Raw genomic sequence first — 20,780 nt, 5'->3', positions numbered from 1 at the left:
GGGAAATGTATTCTCTTCCCCCAGTGTCTTTATCCAAAAGAGCAATTATTTGCCCCAAATTCTCCTTTCCAAAAGGCCCTAAGCTGACACCTGGGTGATGCTGGGCAAGGACCCTCTGTGTACGTCTGCAAGGTCTCCACAGGACCATTGTGCCTTTTTCCCAGGTGATGCTAAATGTCTGTGCTGTTCCGATGCTGGACAGAAAGGTTGGATTGTAAGCTCCTTGACATGAATTTCTGAAGTCAAGTCTTACTTTAGAAGTAGTAGTTGTAACATAGATAATCACCACTTAATTTAACTAAAATTCCAACTTGCAGCACCAGAAGTTTCCTTTGCCCCTCTTGGGATCAGCCACCACTTGCCCCAGCCTATATTCACCCTTACAACATTAAGCTATTCTGACACATGCAGAAAGATGGGAGGTGGGAGAAAAAGAGTGAGAACAAACTGAGTCTGGTGGGTTCACAACTCACCACACATTTGGTCCCTGACCTTGCTTTAGTGAATATTAACTATTCCTTGCAAAGCGAGAGCCTGGTGGGATCAAATCTGTGCTGGCAGAACCACATCCAGGCTTGGATGCTCACGTGTCCATGGAAGATAAGCTATCTCCACTCTTGCAGCCATAATCATTGACTTTCCTCTCTATCTCTTGTCTATCTGTAGCAGATCTTCTTTTATTTGGTTTTGAAAGCAGTTGATGCCAACCCAGGATAATAGCTGTCATTACTGGTGCTTATGTTCCCATAGGAGTAAAAGAAATACCCTGCTCAGGACAGTGGCTGCTCAGTGAAGAATTGCTGCTGCCCAGATATTCACAACCATCAACCAGCACTGTTCAACCTCCTAAATGCTTTTTAAAAAATTATTTATTTTCACATTTCTGAAACATAAAGTAATTGCCATTGCAAAGACAGTTCATCAGCTTTGTGTCCTTTGACATTATTTATCCACAGCCTGGTTAGATGACCATCCATCCCTAAACCCCACCATATGAGGCATCACCCAGAAAGTGATGGGAGTTTTGATAGCAGTGTCAGATCACTAGAAATGGAACATTAATTGTGAGGTGTTAAAATCATAGCATCTAGCTTTGCATTAGTACATCTCAAAACACTTTAAGAAGGTGAATAATTTTTATCCCCAATTTACATAATTGAAAATGAGGTACAGGGATGTGTTTTACGCAAGGTCATTCAGCAAGCCAGTGGCAGAATAAAAATAGATCCATTTTGTATATCTCTCCTTTAGGATCATGTTAGTTCACACCACAACATTTCTCATCAGAGCAGATAGGCAATGCAAAACCTCTCACAACCTTTGACAAAGCAAAAGCTTAACACTTGGGACAGTTTTAGAAAATAAGTCCCCTGCCCCTCCTCCTCTGTTGTCTATGCAAGTTCATTCCAGGATTTAACTCAAGTCAAAACCACCCATGAATTACTCTCAGACGAAAATCTCCTCACATCTTACAGATAAACTGCTCCTGTGCAAAACCACTTAACAGCTCAGAGTGAAGATATAACAGTCTCTCAGATGATATTCTTGTGATTGAAGTGTATTTTCAGTTTTATTGAGGTGTACTTGATGCAAAAGCATTTAACAAAGGTGCAGGATAATTTGTCCCCAAGAGGAGAAAAGGAGGCCTGTAGAAAAGAGCAGTTTTTACAGAACTGATAATTCTACAGCTATATCTGGCCTTTTGGTCTCTTTGCACTCTACAGTGAAGGGTTCTCTGCAGTTACAGGAGACTGGGAAGAAATGAATGACTGTGCAAGGTCAACACTCAAGTCTCTCTGCCTTCTCTCCAAGTCTGCTGTTTTGTTTGCTTACTTTTTTTTTTTTTAACTTTGTGTCAACTCTGGACTGTGAGATCTTTGCTGTGTCTTCTGGTTGTGCTGTAATGCCTGTTGCACATCTTTGTGATAGCACTGTAGAGCGCAAGGAAGAAACTGGCTATTGAAGAGAGAAGAAGGTGCATGGCAAGTGAGGGGGGTTCTGCAGGTTGGTGCTGGGGTCTCTTCAGGGCCTGAAGCTGGATCTGGGCAATCCGAAGGACTAAGAAACCATGGCACAGTTGCTGGTGTGCTCAACAGGTCTACATTTGCATGCCCATTTGAGCCTTGTCTAACGTGTTGACTTCAATCCATTTGGAAAGATGTAGGAGTTGTCATTGCCTTCCTCTGTACTGAGCCACAAACAAAACAGGGGAGATGATGGACTCTCCTTTCCTTGGGCAGCTTTTCACATCTATTTCTCTTCCTTTCACTTTTTATTTAAAGTGGAAACTATTCAACAAATCTTCCCCATGGATCAATAAAGTTTATGAGGCAACAGTTAAGCGCTGAGAAGAGATCTTAGAAAATCCGTCTTCAAGTCTGATAGCTGAGCTAATACTTACAAAGGGCTAAAAAGGCAGATCTTTAGGTTTCTTTTAATAATTTATGGACTACAAGTGCCCAAAAGGCTTGGAATCATGTCCATGAATTGCAGAAGCATATATCTGGGAAAGCTATGTTCTGTGAGTTCAAGGTCTGGGCAATTTACAGTCTGATTCAAGACACTGCTCCTTAAAAAGGTAGTTCCTTCAGAGAAAGAAAAGGAAAAACAAGGGTATTCTAATGTTTTTCAGTTGGGTTCAGCTCAAGATAGGGGAATAAGATTCATTCTCCATTGGAAGAGTCACCCAAAAGGAATCACTGGGGCAGTTAGGTTATTTAAAACTCAATTAGACAATGTCATAGCAGTTGGTGTGATTAAGAGAAGGGCCCTGTTGAGGCAAAGAAGCTGGGCTGCTCAACCTTATTATTTACTTGTGTCTTTGCTCCTATAATAACACAGGGAAGTCTAGTTTACCCATAATTAAACCCTTCCTGGCTCTCCTTGGTGGATGGCAACTGAAATAATCAAGAATCTGAAATTAGTGACTTCAGAAAAACTGCTTAACACCTGTTTTCAAATCTGCTGAGGCAGATGAGGGAGCAAAATCCTCCAGATTTCTTATAACTCCTTGTTACAAGGAGAAAAGGCAACAAAAAAAAGGAAAAAAAGGGGAAAAAAAAAAAAGGTTTTTCTAGGTAAATAATTCCATGACTGAGATACTGAGGAACTTTAAGCTATTCTTCCAGAATGGTGATTTAGTCTTTAAACCAGAGAAAAAATTGAGACCTATATTTAGAAAGCCAGCATTTCTACAGACCTACAGATACTGATCTTGCATAAATGTAGAAGTAAATGAACAGAGATATGAGAATATACATAGTGCCTATCTGAAATCAGAAGATGGGGAGTCTGGAAACGATTAAATTTGCTCAGGGAGTCTAAATATATTAGGTCGAACATCAGTATCTCAAAGGAAACAAGGGCAAGATAAAGAGGCATGAAGTAAAACTTGACTAAATTCCATTCACAGCAGTTCATTGTTACCAGACTCTCGCTGGTGAGCTCTAAACACCTAAAAAATCAGGCATAAATTCCTTGAAATTACAGTTGTGAAGTCTCTAAATTGCTTGTTTTCAAATTAGAGCCAACTTCCTCCCTAGTCAACTTTACTGAAGTCAGAGGAATTAGATGGGGGCTTCATTCCTCTTTTATATCTCATACAGAGATGCTACGCAGCAGTTTTTGTGGAGAAAACGGCATTTTAAAACACTAAAGTAGGACCATAAAACTGACATGCTTTTCCAGAGGAGGCTAATGCAGTGTTTGCAATTTAAAGACCTTCTGACAGTCTTTGCCATTGTAATTACTGCCTCGTCAACTCTGAACACGCCATTGAAGTCAAATTTAAGTGAAAGGAGACACAAAAGTGGAATGTGAACTGGGAACAAAGCCACTGCAGCAAAACTTTACTGATGGGGCTTGGATGCTGAGCTGGACTTCATGGCAAAGTAGTCTCCTTGGGCAAGCCACTTAAATAAATTTTATCCCAAAATGGGGGCAGGTTGGTTGACATCTTGATGGGACTAGGAAATGTTTGAAAGAAAAAGAAGCCTTGTGATGGTTAGTAGTTCCCTTAACTAACCCATAGGTACTGAAGGCATCTAATATGAATCAAAACAGGCTGATGCTGTCATTAAAGCTGAATGTTAAGAAAATTAGGAAAAGAACATCACCCATGTTCCAAGTGTTCAGCATGTGAGAAGTAATGGAGTAGGCCAGCGTGAGGTCTTCCACAGACCATTGGTGGAGAGACGTTACATCCAAAAAAGAAAAAAAGCCAAGGAAACAATGATCAACATCTGATGCCTCAAAGTGATGGTAAATACAAGCACATTTTTATTTCATAGCCAAAGTCCCCCAAGCATCTGAGAGAAAACATACACAACCCTCAACCCTTGACCCTACTACTCCTTTCCAAAAAACAGAGCCAAAAATTTCTAACTAACTAGTGGCACAGCCAATTTATATAAATTATATAGAGAGAGCAGGCATATATGCAAAGGATAGCTATAGCCTGGGATCCCAGCAGTAATAAATACTTTACCCACCCAACAAACTGTCATGCTGCATTGTGTGAAGTTTTAGATAGGATATGCTTTTCACATGACTAATGCAAAAACAATGAAGACAACATATGTTATGGTTTAAACTACAGTTGTCCTTCTTACTAGGGGGAAAAACAAGTACATTTTTGACGAACAAAACCTGAGTATGTTGTTTGTCCAAAGCTTCACCCTGCAGTCAGCTAGGTCTGGTAAAACACCTATTAACTGTTATTTATAAATGGAAACCAGAGGTATGAGGGAAATGACGATAAAGAATATGAGGTTGCAATGTATATCTATATTCATAAATATGAAGTATTTTTTCAGGTTCTGGACATATGTTTTACTATTTTAGCTGATTTATGGTGGCTATCTGGGTACATGATCTTAGCCCACAGCAAATTTGAAGTAATCGAACCTATTTACTGCTTAGCCTAAGGCTAAGCTCTGTTTTTTCCCTTTTCCACTAATCAAGAGCATGCAGATCGTGATTACCATAGCTCAGCTGCACTGTGGTAACTTCCCAACATCATCAGTGGCCGGGAAAAGTTGAACCCTGATCACTTGTGCAAGAGGGAAAAGGCAGCAAACTTGTCTAGATTATCAGGATTCGCCTGTCATGCAGTGGAGAGCAGACCCATGGGACTCATTGCCATGGGATGCTGTGGGTGCTAAATGAATCCTGGAGAGTCTGGACTTGAAAATTAACTGGAAATTACTTAATGGTCAAAAATTATATCTAGTTCAGGAGATGCCCTGAGCTACGCATAGTAAAATGCAGAGGATTGGGGAAGAATTACAAACACTCACTCAGTTCCTCCTCTTCCTCAGGCATCCAATGATGGATGCTACTGTTTAAAGCAGCTGCTGGGCTTGACAAACCCTCTGTCTGACCCAGTTCTTATCTTCCTACATCCCAGCCTGTTCATGTGCTTGAGCCCTAAGGATCAGCTCTGATCCCGTGGGTGTATTTCATTCTGTTAGCATGGCCAATCACTGGGGAGCCACAATGCCTCTTGAGGAAAATGTTCTCTTTGTAGACAGTTTAGCTGGTAATATATTTGAAAACTAATCTGCAAGTCCATGTTAATTTCTTGCTGCTCTCACAAGGACATCCGAAACACCCTTGCAACTGCAGAGATGCCTGTTTGATGACCTAAAACTAAATATTTTCATTTCCATTTCTGCATCTAAGCTGTAGATTCAAGGAGTAAGTGTTTTTGCAACTAAAATCAGGTAAAATCAACTCCCTTACTGCATTCAGCACCATCTATATAACATGGTGTTACAGAGGTTAATCAACTAAATTGTCCTGTGTTGTGGGAGTGATAAATATGAGTCCAAAGCTTGCAGTGTTTGGGAATAAACAAACACCTTAGGTGGATGGTTGTATTCCCCATATTTCACAACAGAAAGAGGATACAAGAAGATTCCTTGCCTTGCCTTGCCTTGCCTTGCCTTGCCTTGCCTTGCCTTGCCTTGCCTTGCCTTGCCTTTCTTTGCCTTGCCTTTCTTTGCCTTGCCTTGCCTTGCCTTGCCGTTTGTTTTGTAATAAAAATAAGAAAGAAAACTTACAGTGGGAGAGTCTGATCCTGAGGTGACATCTTTTACTAGTATTGTATGAGATGTACCCTTCCCCATCTGCCACAACTTGGAGAAGACAAGAAGATGATGGCCAGGATGAGCCCATCCTGACATACAGCCCCAGCTCACCCATAAACAAGCTGTCTTATTACAACCAGGTAATGAATGGATAGTTCTGCTGCCACTTCTCCCAAGACTTTGACAAAAACTGCTATGGAAACTGCCTTGTTCATACTGATCCAGTTGGGTCTATGGGAACTGGCAAGCTTCACCTTTGGGCTGCAGTAAGGATCTACCATTAGCAAGCAAGTCATTGTCAATGCAAGATCATCTCTTTTAGATGGAGATGAGCTGGGATGAGATGTCATCACAGCAGTGTGAGTGATGCATTTGTTACAAGATGCTGCTTAGTACCTGATTAACAACACAAATAACTATGACAGCACTGCTCTGCTCTTTGTGAAACCAGTCTGGATGTCCAGCAGCAGGGAAACAACAGAATCTGTCTTGGTAGGGCAATGCACACTCACCGTATGATGCAGTGATTTTAATAAAAACAGACACAGATTTTTTACTGCTGTCTTCTAAAGCTCACTCTGTTATTGCCAGGCTGCATTACCCTGTGTGCTGGTGTCAGTTTGAGAGCATTAATTGGTTAGAAAGTGCCATACTGGCCTGTGAAAAGGTATTGCACTAATAGAGCTGGTGTGTGGGGATAACAGGCTGGATGGCTTTGCTTTGGAGGAGCTGTCATTATCCGTGCTGCAGGGGTGACTGTAAGCTCCATCTGAAGCTGGGGACCCATTAGAGCAGATACTACACCAGCATGTGGGGAGACAGTCCCCTGCGTGAAGAGGGTATGTCCAAACAGGCAAGGAGGTGCCTTTCCTTGAGTGAAAATGTTGTCCTGACCTCTCCCACCCCCCCAACTCACTGCCCTGACCTTTGTTGTCGTGCCAGATCCGCACTTTGCAGAGATCTCCCAGGCTCAGCATGTCTGAGAAGTTGAATTCATCCATCTGGTTCCTCTCAAACTTGTTAGACTTGTTGGATTCCTTCAGAGCCAGGGTCCCGCTGTCCCCATTCTCCCCAAACAGGATCAAGGACACGTTGGCATCGGTGCCTGCTCCTGGAAGGAGAGAGCAAGGCACATCATCAGGAGCCAGCCTGCCATGTGGGGCTGACACCCAGCCTCCAATTGCATGGAAACAGAGGCAGCACAGAATCACAGAATTGCCTGGATTGGAAAAACCCTTTAAGATCATCAAGTCCAACCATGAACCCAACACTGACAAGTCCCTGACTAACCCATGTCCCTCAGCACTGTGTCTACATGACTCTTCAATCCCTCCAGGGATGGGGCCTGGACCACTTCCCTGGGCAACCCCTTCCAATGTCTAGAAAAGACAGGCTGGAAGAGGCTGCAGTGATGCTCAGTTTTCTCTGGGCATAGCCAACAAATTTCAGTGAAGTTGAGCAGGATCCTGCAAAGAGGACACCTCACGGCAGCTAACAGGCCAGCCTTTCTAGCCTGTTCCCCAAATACAGCTGGAACATTTTACCCTTGCATTTAAAGTATGGTGACCATGACGACCTCAGTGCTAATAGGAAACAGGGGTATCTGCTCATTGTGCATCACATTGCTTTGTAGAGGATGTCAGTGTCACAACTCCCTTTTTTCCAAGGTGGCTTGGGAAGAAAAGTGGCTTACCCAGCAACATGCAGCCATCTATGGAAGAGTGTTAAATAACATATTTTAACTTTTCTCACCATAAAGTGTTAGTACACATTGTCCTGGGCTTCCCACTAGGCCACAGTCCCTTTTACACACCATGGTCTCCTTCAGTAGCCTCAGAACTTCCTCCACATTGTCCTAGGACACTTCAGCTGGGGTCTGTCTTGTGCTATTCTCCCTGTGTTGTATGGCACAGGGGTTTGAAAACAAAGTGCATATCAACAACCAGACCACTACAGTATCTTGTGGCCCAGTTTGCTCTCCCACAAGTCTTCTTTAATAATCCTGTTTCTCAAAATACTGTCCATGTTCCTTTTCTTGGAAAAAGTCTTAGTTTTGGGCTAGTTTACCCCACCAACTCCCACCTCCTTTTATGTATAAGTTAGGAAAAGAATAATTCTTATTTTAATCTTTATTACCTGCTATTGCCTTTTTTATGCCCATGACTGCCCATATTTTGCTGCAGAAATTTTCCTGACTTTTGGAAACTTAAGGCCAAACCATCACCTGCAATGACCCTATGAACATTTTAGCTGAAGTTTTTACCACAATTTTACCTGGCACTATCTATAATTTGGTTGAAATGATTAGGTTTTTATTTTTGATGCCACAGTAAAAATACAGATTCATAGAAATAAATTTGATTCCATGTGGGCAGACATTCATTGCTATGTCAGAACCAAAGCCCTCAAATTTTGGAAAATGAAAATGAGATTGTCAAATCCAAATCTGTTTTACAAAGAAACTCAGCATCTGCTGCCCTTGGTTAGGTAGTCCAGCTTTGAAAACTCTAACCACCTGCCAAGCCATTTCTTACACAAGAGGATCACAAATCCACTTTGGGCAACAGTATTTCCCACATCTCCATTCACAACACAATGCAGAGACAAATAGGGGGGAAGTGAAAACTTTTTGAGAAAGCTACCACTTCTTTGAGATAATTATTTTAATACAGAAATTAGGAAGAAATGACAACTTTTCTTACAGAAGGGCTTAAAAGAAATTAAAAGAAGGAAAAAAGAGGAGAAAAAGAGTCACAGAGAGAAAAGGCAAAGCAACACTTGGTGTCCACGTGAAAAATTGCCTATGTTAAATTGGGACTCATTTTCAGCAGTTCCCTGGGAAGGACTAAAGAAGGAAGAGAAAGCATGAGGGATTCAGGCAGTTCATCTGGCAGTACCTTTCATGACCCTAAAGCTTGCTGAGGTGAGGAACAAAGCAAACTAAAGTCCATTTCCTTACGAGGAGCAGGCTCCCAATTAATGCGAGGTCTCAAAAAGAACAGAACCAACTGTTTCTTAGCAAAAACTTCCCTGCAGGAAGAAGCTTATGAAGGCCTCATGCTGTGTCATTTCCCTCACAAGCAATTAGTAGGAGATGGGAAAGAAAGAACAGAAATTGCAGAATCAATGTACATTTCACCTATTTGGGTCTCTCAGGTTTTTTTTTTTGTTGTTGTTTGGTTGGTCAGTTAGGAGGTTTTTTCTGGGGGGGGGGGGGGCAGTGTTGTTGGTTTTGGTGGGGGGTTTTTTTTTGGTTATTGTTAATTCCAGGAAACTGTTAGGCATATTTAGGAACTGTAACAAATTTGCCAAACGAAGAAGTGAAGGTAGTGTGATTGTACAAGCCTTAAGTGGCAGTGAGCACAATAGCTCATGGGTTGATACTGGGGTCTACAGCACTGAATTTCGTCATTATCACCCTAAACAATGACAGAGTGCATCCTCAGCAAATTTCCAGATAACATTAAATTTGGAGGAGTGACTGATATGCTGAATGGCAGAATTCCAACCCAGATGAACCTTGAGAAATTTGAGGACTGGGTAAGTAGAAGTCCCGTTAAGTTTATCAAGGAGAAATGTGAAATTCTGTGTCTGGAGTGGAATAAACTCTGCATGTGTCCATGCCAGGGAGTTGAAGAAGATCCAGAAATTATAGCAGAAATATTCAGGTTGAATCTGAGCTAATAGCAAATAGTCAGTGTTCAATGCAAACTATGTATTTGACTACATCAGGAGCAGCGTGGCCAGCAGCAGAAAGGAAGCTCTTATTCACTTTACTCAGCACTGAGGAGCTCATACTTACACCAAGGTACCAGTTCAGGTCCCTGGGTCATGTTGAGACACTGAAGAGGGCTCAGCAGAAGTTTACCAAGATGGACAGGATCTGGGGCACACAGCATTGAGGAGAAGCCAAGGGAGATGAGATGGGGCAGGTGAAAAAGGGTCCCTTGACCACATGGAGGGACAGTGGTAATGATGACAGGGTCACATGCAGACCATACCCCAGGGAGCCACAGCCACCAATTGCTGGGGACATTCAGGTTGGGCATCAGGAAAAAATGTATTTCTTAGAAAAATGGTACAAGTCTGGATCAGGTGCCTGTGAAGGTGGTGGCATCACCATCCCTGGAGGTGTCTGAGACTCAGCTAGACAGAATCTTAGCTAATTTGACCTAGTGCTGGCAATAGTCCTTTGAGCAGGAAGATGGATGAAATAGCCTCCAGAGGCCCCATCCAACAAAAGTGTCTATGATGTTATGATTCTTATTGAACAGCTGCATTATTTTTAAACAAAATGTAGGCTTGAGTCACAGCCTTCTGAGGTCAAAGAATGTCCTTCTTTTGACTTAACAGAGACTTGGACAAGGCACTAGGAACCAACTGTCCTAAATTATGTAATTTGTAGGCTGTAGCTGGGGTGAAAACATAATTAATCTTATAACAGTATAGATAAAAACCTCCTGCTTAACAAAGTAGGAGGTACTTGGAAAATGAGAAAGTACTTATAAGTACTTGGAAAATGAGAAAGTAGTATTTATTCTTTCTCCATTTTTATTACATTATCTTGTATATGATGTCTGCATATAGAATACAGAAAGTCTATGTAAATTAAAATTAACAGGTGAGGACATTTTTGTGCCACAGAAAGAGCCATCAGCTGGACAGGGTGCTGGGCCATTTTGTCTAGACCATGTTTTTGGCAAGAAAGGTTGGCCCAGATAATTCTTGAGGTCCCTTCCAATCTGGTATTCTGAGATTCTAAATAAACAAGACTGATTCTATTCCCTGTGGAGTATTGCTGTCCCTAGACAATGTCAGTGTGGCAGGAGATGGTATAACATATTTATACTAACCGTCAAGGATAAAACACCTTTCTTCCTGAATTGGTCCAACCATGAGTGATCGTGGAATACACAACGATCAAAGAGGGGAGATGGTTCATGACTTGTACCCTCTTTAGATAAGCTGGATAAAGTTCAGCATCATGTCAGTGCGCTGTATGATCTAATCATAAACAGACTCTCTGAAACCCCTCTGTAATCTGTCCTTTCCTACTGGTTGTCTTTGTTCATAATGAAATAAAATGTTTCATCATTAATACCCGTCATCCTTCATTCAATGGGAAGGGCAGATCTGTCTGCTGTTGCTGTCATCTTCTATTCTCCTCTCATTTCTATTTCCACTGCTTTTGTGGGTTAGGGCTGCATTTCACAAAAAGGTCACAGAAAGATCTACCATTATATTGGATTGCCAGACACATAAACAAATCTTCCTCTCTCTTTTGTTTTTTTTGTATTTCACTACATGTTTTTCAGACAAGCAGCAGGCAGAGCAGATGACAGATAAAAAATGTTGAGGTGGCATGAAGACACTCTGCCAGTGGAATTTTGATATTCTCAGATCAAACCTCACAAGCCGCATAAATTATGACTGATAAATCCAGAGGAAAAAAAAAAAATTTTTAAAGAAAGAGCAAGAGAAAGAGGTAGAGATCAGGAGGTGATTATGTGCACTAATGTGGCAGAATCCCCTTAAGAAAGTCAACCTGTCAAACAAGGTGTCTACATGATAATGTATAGCTTGCTCCATTTTGGCATGAGGCAGCTTGTATGTGCTTGCAGCTTTCATTCAGCAGCCTGACAGAAGTTCTCATGAAAAGAGGCAGTGATCCCAGGAAATGACATAGAAATCCCACTTCTTGGCTCTTGAAGCTCTGCAGCTTTCTTTATACTCTGTTCCACCTCTTCTAGCTGGTGTGCATTTAGGGATGGTTATTCACTGCCTGAGATAAATGGTCTCAAAACACTTTGAAAAGGAGGGTGAACTATTGCTCCTCCCTTTGGGCAAAATAGATAGTGCTGACCGAAAACTTGGGTCCACCAGCTTTGACCATAGTCTGGTTTTCCACCTTATGTGGTTGGACTTGATGTGAAAAAGGAGGTTCCTGACCATCTTAACATGGTCTGGCAATAACATCTGTTAAGGTTTCTTCAGAGGAATCAGCAAGCAGTCAAATATAGGCCTTGTGTCTAAATATTTTATGCCCAATGCTCTGATGAGGACAAATTCCACAGAACAACAGTGTCATGATGAACGGTCACCCAAAATTGTTGTGTTCCAGGATAACAGAGTTAAATTGTTCTTTTTTAAACATAATTTCAAATTAAGCAGAAGATATTTTCCATTGCTAAAAGTCAAACTTCATACCATCCACCATGAACGTACCTCCAACATCACTGGTTTTAACCTGCAGAGTGTATGTCGTGTCCTCCATCATCTGCTCATCATTTATCACAGCTGGCATCTCACACACAAGACTTCCCTTGTCATTTTTCAGCTTTGACAGCCATTCACCATAGGTAAATGTGGCCACTTCTTGATTAGTCAGGTTCTTCAGGATGATCTGTGAAGAGCCAAAATAAGGGAAAAACTTCACCTAAACTTCAGCTACTACTTGAATGAGGGCAAAGATCAAACTTATACAGTGCACAGTGCATTAGGACATGGGTAAAGACTGGTCATAGCTTCAAAACCTCTACTGAGCTCTGCTGAGATAAATGGAGCTCTCTCCTGTGGACAATATTTGTTGTGGTGACTTATGCTAAGAAATGGTCTTCATAATATTGGACCTTTCCACACTTTGGGTAAAACATAGGAAGAAATTTGCTAATCTCACATAAGTTATGGACAAAGCTCATCTCTGAGAGAGTCAGACCTTTCCTGGAAGCCAGTATAGAATCAACTCCAAAGAAGAAGTAAAAGAGAATTATTAAAACCATCACTTCCTCTCCTTGAAGTACACAGTATCTTTCTTTCACCTACCTCTTCTGTGCAAACACAGAGCAATCATTGTAGAGGCATGCAAACCAACCCCAAACAAGTTAAAGCAATGCACAAGATAAAATTAGGCCAGCAGAACTTGATGCTTCACACACTTCTCCCTCTGGGAAAAGGTGGCAGAACAAACAGTATGCAACAGATATTAGTCACACTGTCTAATGTGTCACGGGAAGGAGCTCAGATGCTGTGGTGATAAGAACAAAATAGGAACCTATTTAGAACAAGCCAGTGAGCTACTCCAACAAACTCCTAATAAAATACCCACTTTTATGTGTCCTGTTGAATGTGGGTTCATGGAGCATCAGTCCATTAGGACAGAGGTATTACACTTGCCTAAAGCAAAAACCTAGCAGTAAATCCTTACTAAATTGGGGGAGATGGAGGGAAGGGAGGAGACAGGGCTGCGAATTACCATTTTTGTTATCATCTAACAGAAACAGAAACCATACCTGAATGAAGCATAGGCTCAAGAAACAGTGTCTTGTGAGGCACATCTCTGCAAAGCCCATGGAAACATGAGCCCAGATGCACTGGAGAAGTGTGACACGGTATTAAGAAGAAATTAATCAGGGAGTAATGGAAAATATTAAGTTAAAAAGGACACCTGAAGGTGTCTAGTCCCACCTCGTGCTCCAAGCAGGGCTAACTGCAAGACCGTGTACAATTGAGTTTTGAAAATCTTCAAGGGTGGAGATTCCCCCAGCACTGTGGACTTCCATCTTTGAACTGTATCACTGTCATTGGGGAGATTTTTTTCCTTATATCCGATCAGGATTCTCCCTGTTGCAATTTGTGTCCATTGCCTCATGCCCTTTCACTGTTTATGTCTGAGAAGAGACCGGACTGATGGTCTCTGTAATCTCCCTTCAAGCAGCAGAAGACTGAAATTAGATTCCTCTTTAACCTTTTAGTTTCAAGGCTTAAAAACTCCGTTTACCTTAGCCTTTCCTAGTATGCCTTATGCTTCAGCCCCTTGACTATCTTAGTGACCTTCCACTGCACTCTCATATATCAGCCTAAGAAACTTATAAAACTTATCTTGAGATAAGGCATGCTCAAATTCTGTGCATCCCAGTCCATGCACTTCTGTTGACCTCAACCAAGCTTTGGTGGAGCCTTTAGCTGTTCAAAAAAAGAACATTGCTCCAGGTTATAAAAACATGACTTTAAAGTGGGCAGTAGCTACACCAAAGTTCAAGAAGTAGCTGTGCTATTTGTAGCACTGTACAGTTCCATGGGTGGGACACTCATTTGGGGTTTTATTTCTACCTGATGTTAAACAGGGATCTGTAACACAGCACCTTCATCCCAGAGGCACAGGACATTTTGGGCTGTTGAAGCTGTCCCACTTTTCTTAAAAGCTACTTATTCACAGCAGGTGACATTATTACTTTGTGGTCAAAAATTTCCTCTATGAGTGAAGAGATGTTGAATCAAATATTTGCTTTGAACCAAGCAGAATTCAGTTCTCCACTGCCCCAGCTGGTGCCCTCTCTACTGGGGGACAGACCAGAAGGAAGTCTCCTCTTTCAAGGATGTGTGAATGATGTCTACATCTTCCTAGGAGTATAATTATAAACTTTTCTTTGGCTAAAATTTGCAAATCTGAATAATGAATAATTTCAGGTTGACTGAAAATGTCTTTTTTTCCCCCCTTGGTGTATAAACTCTTTGCTGGAAAAGGTTCAGCCAGCTCTACCTCTGCCCTGCTCAGGAATGACAGTGACACTGTTAGCAGCAAAATGTCCTGAGCAAAGCTTGCAGGGAAATGTCAGGAAAGCAGTGGGGGGTAGAATCAGATTAGATTTGCCAGCTGGAGAGAACTCACAGACAGAGAGATAAGACCTCTCACAAATAACCACCCCATGCCCAACACTCCAGATGCTGTCTGGGAAAAACTGTCTGGCTACTAAAACCACCAGAGCAAAATGACTTCTCTTTCCATCCCCAGCCCCCACCCAGGATGAGTGATTTCATCTGTATGAAGCTTCATGTAAGCAGCTACCACAGACAAAGCCAGCAGCCTCAGCTATCTCCTTCTGGGATGGTGCTCCAGAGAGGAGCAGACAGAAGTCAGAGATTTATTTTATGACCTTCCTTCGCTCAGGAGAGATGGCAGCAGGGGTATCACAGCAAGAGCCCACCTGCAGTGCTGCCTCCAGTGCTGGGGCCACCAACACCACAAGGACATGGAGCTACTGGAGCCAGTGCAGAGGAGGCCACCAGGATGATGCAAGGGCTGGAGCAGCTCTGTTGTGAGGACAGGCTGAGAGAGTTGGGGCTGTTCAGCCTGGAGAAGAGAAGGCTCCGGGGAGACCTTCTAGTGGCCTCCCAGTACCTGAAGGGGCTCCAGGAAGGCTGGGGAGGGACTTTGTCCAAGGGCAGGGCGTGAGAGAACAAGGGGTGATGGCTTGAAACTGGAAGGGGGAGATGGAGATGAGATGTGAGGAAGAAATTGTTTGGTGTGAGGGTGGTGAGCCAGTGTCCCAGGCTGGCCAGAGAAGCTGTGTCTGCTGCTCCCTGGAAGTGTTCTCGGCCAGGGTGGATGAGGCTTTGAGCAACCTGGTCTAGTGGAAGGTGCCCTTGCTGCTGGCAGAGGGCTTGGAACTGGATGAGCTTTAAGGTCCCTTCCAACCCAAACCAGTCTGTGATTCTATGGAGGTAGTAGTAAAGCTAAAGCAGGCTGATTGCTCAGTCACAGCATGGGTACACTGCATACCTTACCCAGCACAAACCACCTAAACACTGGGCATCCAGCCTAAGCACTTCATGTTGGCCCTCCCTTTGGTCAGTGGTAAGAGCTTGGGAATCACCAGGGAAGAAATATATCCCACCCAAGCTGGGAAGAGCTAAACAGGCATCCAAGGCATCTCTCCCTCTCTCAGATCTGTCTCTGTTCTGACTACAGAGGAGGCTTAAATAGTCTCGTAGAAGAGGTAAAAGCTGAACGTAGATTTTTCAGTGACTAAAATAGCACAAAATGAATCCCATCATACAAGGAGGTGTTTGTGGGTGTTGCACACACATAGGATGATGAAGGATTTTGATTTGAATCATGAAGGTCAAGAAAGTCATCTCAGGGAGCTGAGCTAAGTTTATTTTTATTTTTTGTCTGTTCCTCTGAGAAAAATTAGCTATTGCTTAGCAATGAGGTTGCTGTTTTACATTGCATCTAAACTATTTTTTAGGATAGTTCAAACTCGCTGTGGACATCCTGCATGCTTTTAAGCTCAAATGTTACCTCTCATTATGCAAAGCTTCTAACTGGGCCATAGAACACCTATAGAAATGAAAAGGAAGCAGGAGCAGTACGTATGTATAAAATATTGATAATTTGCCTTGTGGCTGAGCAAATATCATAGCTGACAGGAAGTTTAAACCAGCAACTTGAAATTAATTGTGTGCTGTATACTGCAACAGAAAAGTTTGACATGTCTGATCATTCAATTTACCTCAACCCAGCCTTCTCCCAGCTGCGGTGTAAAACACGCTCTGCAGGGGCTCAAACCCAACTAACATCAAAATACCTAGGTCCTGGATTTCATCTTTAAAGACTCAACCACATGTTTTTATGATTCTGTTGCATGTCATTATTTTTCACTTAAAAACAGGGTCTTCTGACTGTAAAACAAAAAGACTTTGTTCTATTGCAAAGAACAAATCAGCTTCAGCTATAACGAATTGTCTCAAATTCTCTTAATCTCCTTCATACAAAGGAAAAAGAACTGAATAAAGACAAAGTCCCACATTCAGGATTATTTGTGACGTCTGAATGCAGTGCAATTAGTGTTTCATTAAGACAGCTTCTTATCTGCCTGGCTTTGACAGCACTAAGTAACATTAAAATTCTGAGGAAGCAACCCTGCAGAATTCAACAGTCTTACAATCCCTGTTATTTCTCTCAGAGAGCTCTCATCCCTTCATATTTCTAGCTTTTCAACTTCATATCTAAGACTCTGGGCCGCAGGTGAAATAATCATGTGGACTGAGGAACTGGCTATCCCAGGAGAAGGTTTCCAAAACATGCATTTAGATAACTTTCCTACTTATAAGTCACTAATTTTTTACACTGAGGGTGGTGAGACACTGGCCCAGGTTGCCCAGAGAGGTGGTAGAAGCCCCATCCCTGGAAACATTCCAGGTCAGGCTGGATGGGGCTCTGAGCAACCTGATCTGGTTGAAGATGTCCCTGTTCATTGCAGGAGGGGTTGGATGAGATGACCTTCAAAGGTCCCTTCCAACCAAAACCAGTCTGTGATTCTGTGATTCTATGATTCTATTCTCTGATTTTTAAGAAACATAGAGCAAATGGTAGTTTGATGTGGAAGGACAGGAGATTCAGCATTAGGTAAGAGGAAAACATGCAAACTCTATCTCTTTCAGCAGTGGTGAGATCAGGAAGTGTTGCTCAGCTTCAGAGTTTTCTGTCTTTCTGTCCATAGCAATAACCAATAATATTCATTCTGGCCCAATGCATCACTAATCAAATTTTGTTCCATCTAGAGGATTAAATATCAGTGTTTAAATCTTATTGCCACTTTTGGTGCACTTTGAATGTTTGGCACCAAGTTCATTACTTTGCTGAGATTCTGAATGAAATTTCATTTCATCTAGACAGAAAGAAAAAAAAAAAACCAGACTACTTCCCTGCTTGTAAATTGAATCTTTTGGCTGTGTACAACATCATTGATAATTCATGCATTTTAATTGGTATTTATGCACTTCTATTTCTGGTAAACTAAAAGCAGTATAAATTATGACCAGCAACAGTTTACAAAAAGACCAAAGAGAATTTAAAAGATAATTTATTGTTATTTTAACAGATCAAGGAAACTGAGAATATTCTGTAGATAAATGGAGCAACAAATGGTTAATTACAGGGTTGATGGCTTAATCTAGCTTCTCATTTCACTGTGCTAGTTAGCACGAACTGTGAACCATCTGTCTGAGAGTTTAGCACTACCCCCACAAGTATTTCATTATGCAGTTTTAATACGCACTTTTGACAGAAATGGGAATGGGCTCAGATCAGTTTTCATGTCACACCAGGCTACATAAGTTTTCAAGGCTGGAATACAAATCAGAGAACACAAATCCTTCCTCCCCTCTTCCCAAGCACTCCGGTCCTCACTCTCTGCCTGGGGAAGCAAATACTATGTTTACCTTTGCATGGAAGGTGGGAAAGAAAACTAATAAATAAAGTTCTCTGTTATCACTGGAGATAGAAGGTCCCATATGCTCTATTTCTCTAAGAGAAATAGCAAGTACTGGTACAATTTTCAAAAGCTTCTAAAATCCTAGTCTCAAAGAGTTGCATGCATGATCTGCTTGTTGCTACTGTAAAGCTCCAAGAGAGCTATAAACTTGGTCCAAATAAGAGACCTTTTTGCCCACTTCTCTAGGAAAGCCTTGCTTTGGGTAGGACAGGATGGGGACCTGGCAACAGGAAGGTGGGAGGATGTTACCTGTCACTAAAAGATGCCACTGTCCCTTCCCTTTGAGCTGTTGTTAATTCATGACTGCAAGATCTGGAATGTCTCTGGATGAATAAGCTTTATTTGATTTCATTTTATATGAATATGATTTATAAAACTCAGGGGAAAGTATCGGGGAACTGGCAAAGGGAGTTTGACCAAGATGACTGAATCAAATCAGAGAACAGATTGAATTATTCCTTAGGCACAGAGAGAAGAATTATATGTCTGTGGAGTATATTCAGAAGATATATGCTGGAGGTCTAATGCTTTGGAAAGCTGCACAAGAGTTGTTGAGGAAAAAGTTAGAAGTGGCAATGCTGAAGTACAAAAAGATACTGCACCACAGAAATGCTTTTTAGATTGTGCTAATGTAGGTGGGTGAAGAGCAGTTCATCACTTCACTGGAAACTGGTGGCTACCTGCGACCAGTGTTTAGAAACACATTATTTATGGGAAAATGCAAGACAGCTTCAGGCTAGTTGAAAAAGATAAAGGACCCACTAAAAATCATGCACGACTCTTTCTGACAATGAGTTAAGCTGTTGAGTCTTAACCTATTATTTTAAAAAGTCAAGATATAGAAATGCAGAAGGATATCTACTCCAGAAAGAGCATGCCAAAAAAATGCAGCAGAAATGTGTTCCTCCCTTAACAACATCCGATGGCGTGGAATCAGCACGTCACTCCATCCCTGTCTTAGAAATATAATTACAGGGACCAACAACAAGCAAACTATGTTTTACTGCCCAAATATAATTGATATTTACATGGGGCTTGTGGTTTGGTAGGGAAGATAAAGGTAAGCACTGTGCTTTTGTGCAAGATAGGACACCAGGGAAAAATACAATCAACAGAAGCGGTGGGAGCCATTTTGTGTGCTCCATTCAAAATGCAAGAAGAAAATTACTCCTTATTTGTATAAAGAATAAAAGAAAGAAATCTGCCTCTATGCTAGAGGGAGAAGGGTAGGGGGGAGATGGAATGCTTCATCTGAAAGGATGGATTATTTGGAAATGTCCCACCCAGCCCAGGCCCACCTGGCAGAGGGGGATTGACTCTCCCATGGGGTCAGAGTGTGGTCTGCAGGAGCTGAGTACATCCTGGGAACAAGAAAATATTGCAGGTGCCCTGGTGGCAAGCCAAGGCTCTTCTGCAAGGTAGAAGACCAAGATCTAACAGCAGAGATTGTGATTTACAGCACAGATTTTGCCCGTGCTCTCTTATATTTTTACTCAATTCCTGCAGGAAAAAAACATAAGAAACAATATGGGAAAATGTAGGAAATTAATAAAAGCGAATGACTTGCTGCCTTTCTCCTCTTTCTCAAAGGCTGAGAGGCTCAAGCATGAGCAGGTTGCAGAGACACGCGATGTGAAGTGCATTACCCTTTCCAGGAACCAGTGTGGGCGAGTCCCCTTCCCGTCTGTCCGGATCCTCATCTTCCTGAGGGGTGCAATATCAGCAATCTCCATAATGAAACTGTCCTCTTGGCCTCGCTCAAACCTGGAAGGATTGAAAGTCTGAGGAGGTTTCCTGTTGTCTCAATCCCCTGTCCATGCTGCAACTTGCACCTTGCCAACAGTCTCAAATCTAAAGTTTATGAGTGCGCTTTATTGGACTCAAGCTTTTCTGTCCTGCAATCATCAGCTACCGTGCTTTTGGCAAGACACCTCAGTGCAGAATTGTCAGGGATTCCTCCGCCCCTGGAAAATCAAGCCCATACGAGGCACCTGGAGTTGTTCCAGGCAGCCTGTAGCATACATTATCACTCTGTTTGTAACGAGGAACAATAGAGAGACTCACAATCAGGTTTCTGCACATCACCTTCCTCCTGGTATTTGCCCACGTGCCTGCTTTTAGCCCAGCCCAACTAGAAGGCAAAGCAATTTTGCTTAATCTTCTTTTGCTAAGACACAGCACGTAATTTTGCATTTGCTGCGGTGATAGACAGTTGATGCAGCTCAGCTAAATGCAGTAACCTGATTGCAAGTCAGAGCCCAATGCCTAAGTTTAGTAAGCACAGGTAAATTGTGTTAGAAAAGAGCAAAAACCAACCATTTTGCACTCCTCTCCTGAATTTGTGGAATTTGGATTTGTAAACTAGCTCCGTCATTGGTAAGAACCAGGGTGGGTTTGTGTAGTATTTAATGAAAGATCTTACCCTATGCTTGGCTGATGCGTATTGGTACAAGGATGCATAGGAACTGCTCATCCATAACAATCAGCAAAAAGCAGGAAAAGTGTAAAAACTAACATCTTCTCCTTGAGAGGTGGGGCCTGTGCAAACCTCACGAAGTTCAACAAGGCCAAGTGCAAAGTCCTGCACCTGGCTCAGGGCAGCCCCAAGCACAAATTCAGGCTGGGTGGAGAATGG

The 20,780-nt window shown here is 42.1% G+C and overlaps 1 protein-coding gene across 1 annotated transcript in view; it reads right to left on the bottom strand.

Moving 5' to 3' along the window:
* Nucleotides 1-19,909, bottom strand: part of LOC104527067 (lipoxygenase homology domain-containing protein 1-like) — a gene marked incomplete at its 5' end in the record, with an annotated part of 31,408 nt that extends 11,499 nt beyond the window's left edge. Inside the window, 3 exons of the mRNA XM_010170685.1 lie at nucleotides 7,015-7,200; nucleotides 12,315-12,492; nucleotides 19,792-19,909. Coding sequence (XP_010168987.1) covers nucleotides 7,015-7,200; nucleotides 12,315-12,492; nucleotides 19,792-19,909 — 482 coding nt within the window. The remainder of the gene's footprint in view (nucleotides 1-7,014; nucleotides 7,201-12,314; nucleotides 12,493-19,791) is intronic.
* Between the last annotated feature and the right edge of the window lie 871 nt (nucleotides 19,910-20,780).

The sequence above is a fragment of the Antrostomus carolinensis genome, unplaced genomic scaffold (assembly GCF_000700745.2).
Source record: "Antrostomus carolinensis isolate BGI_N321 unplaced genomic scaffold, ASM70074v2 scaffold5356, whole genome shotgun sequence".
Lineage (NCBI taxonomy): Eukaryota > Metazoa > Chordata > Aves > Caprimulgiformes > Caprimulgidae > Antrostomus > Antrostomus carolinensis.
This window is presented reverse-complemented; position numbering and strand designations above follow the sequence as displayed.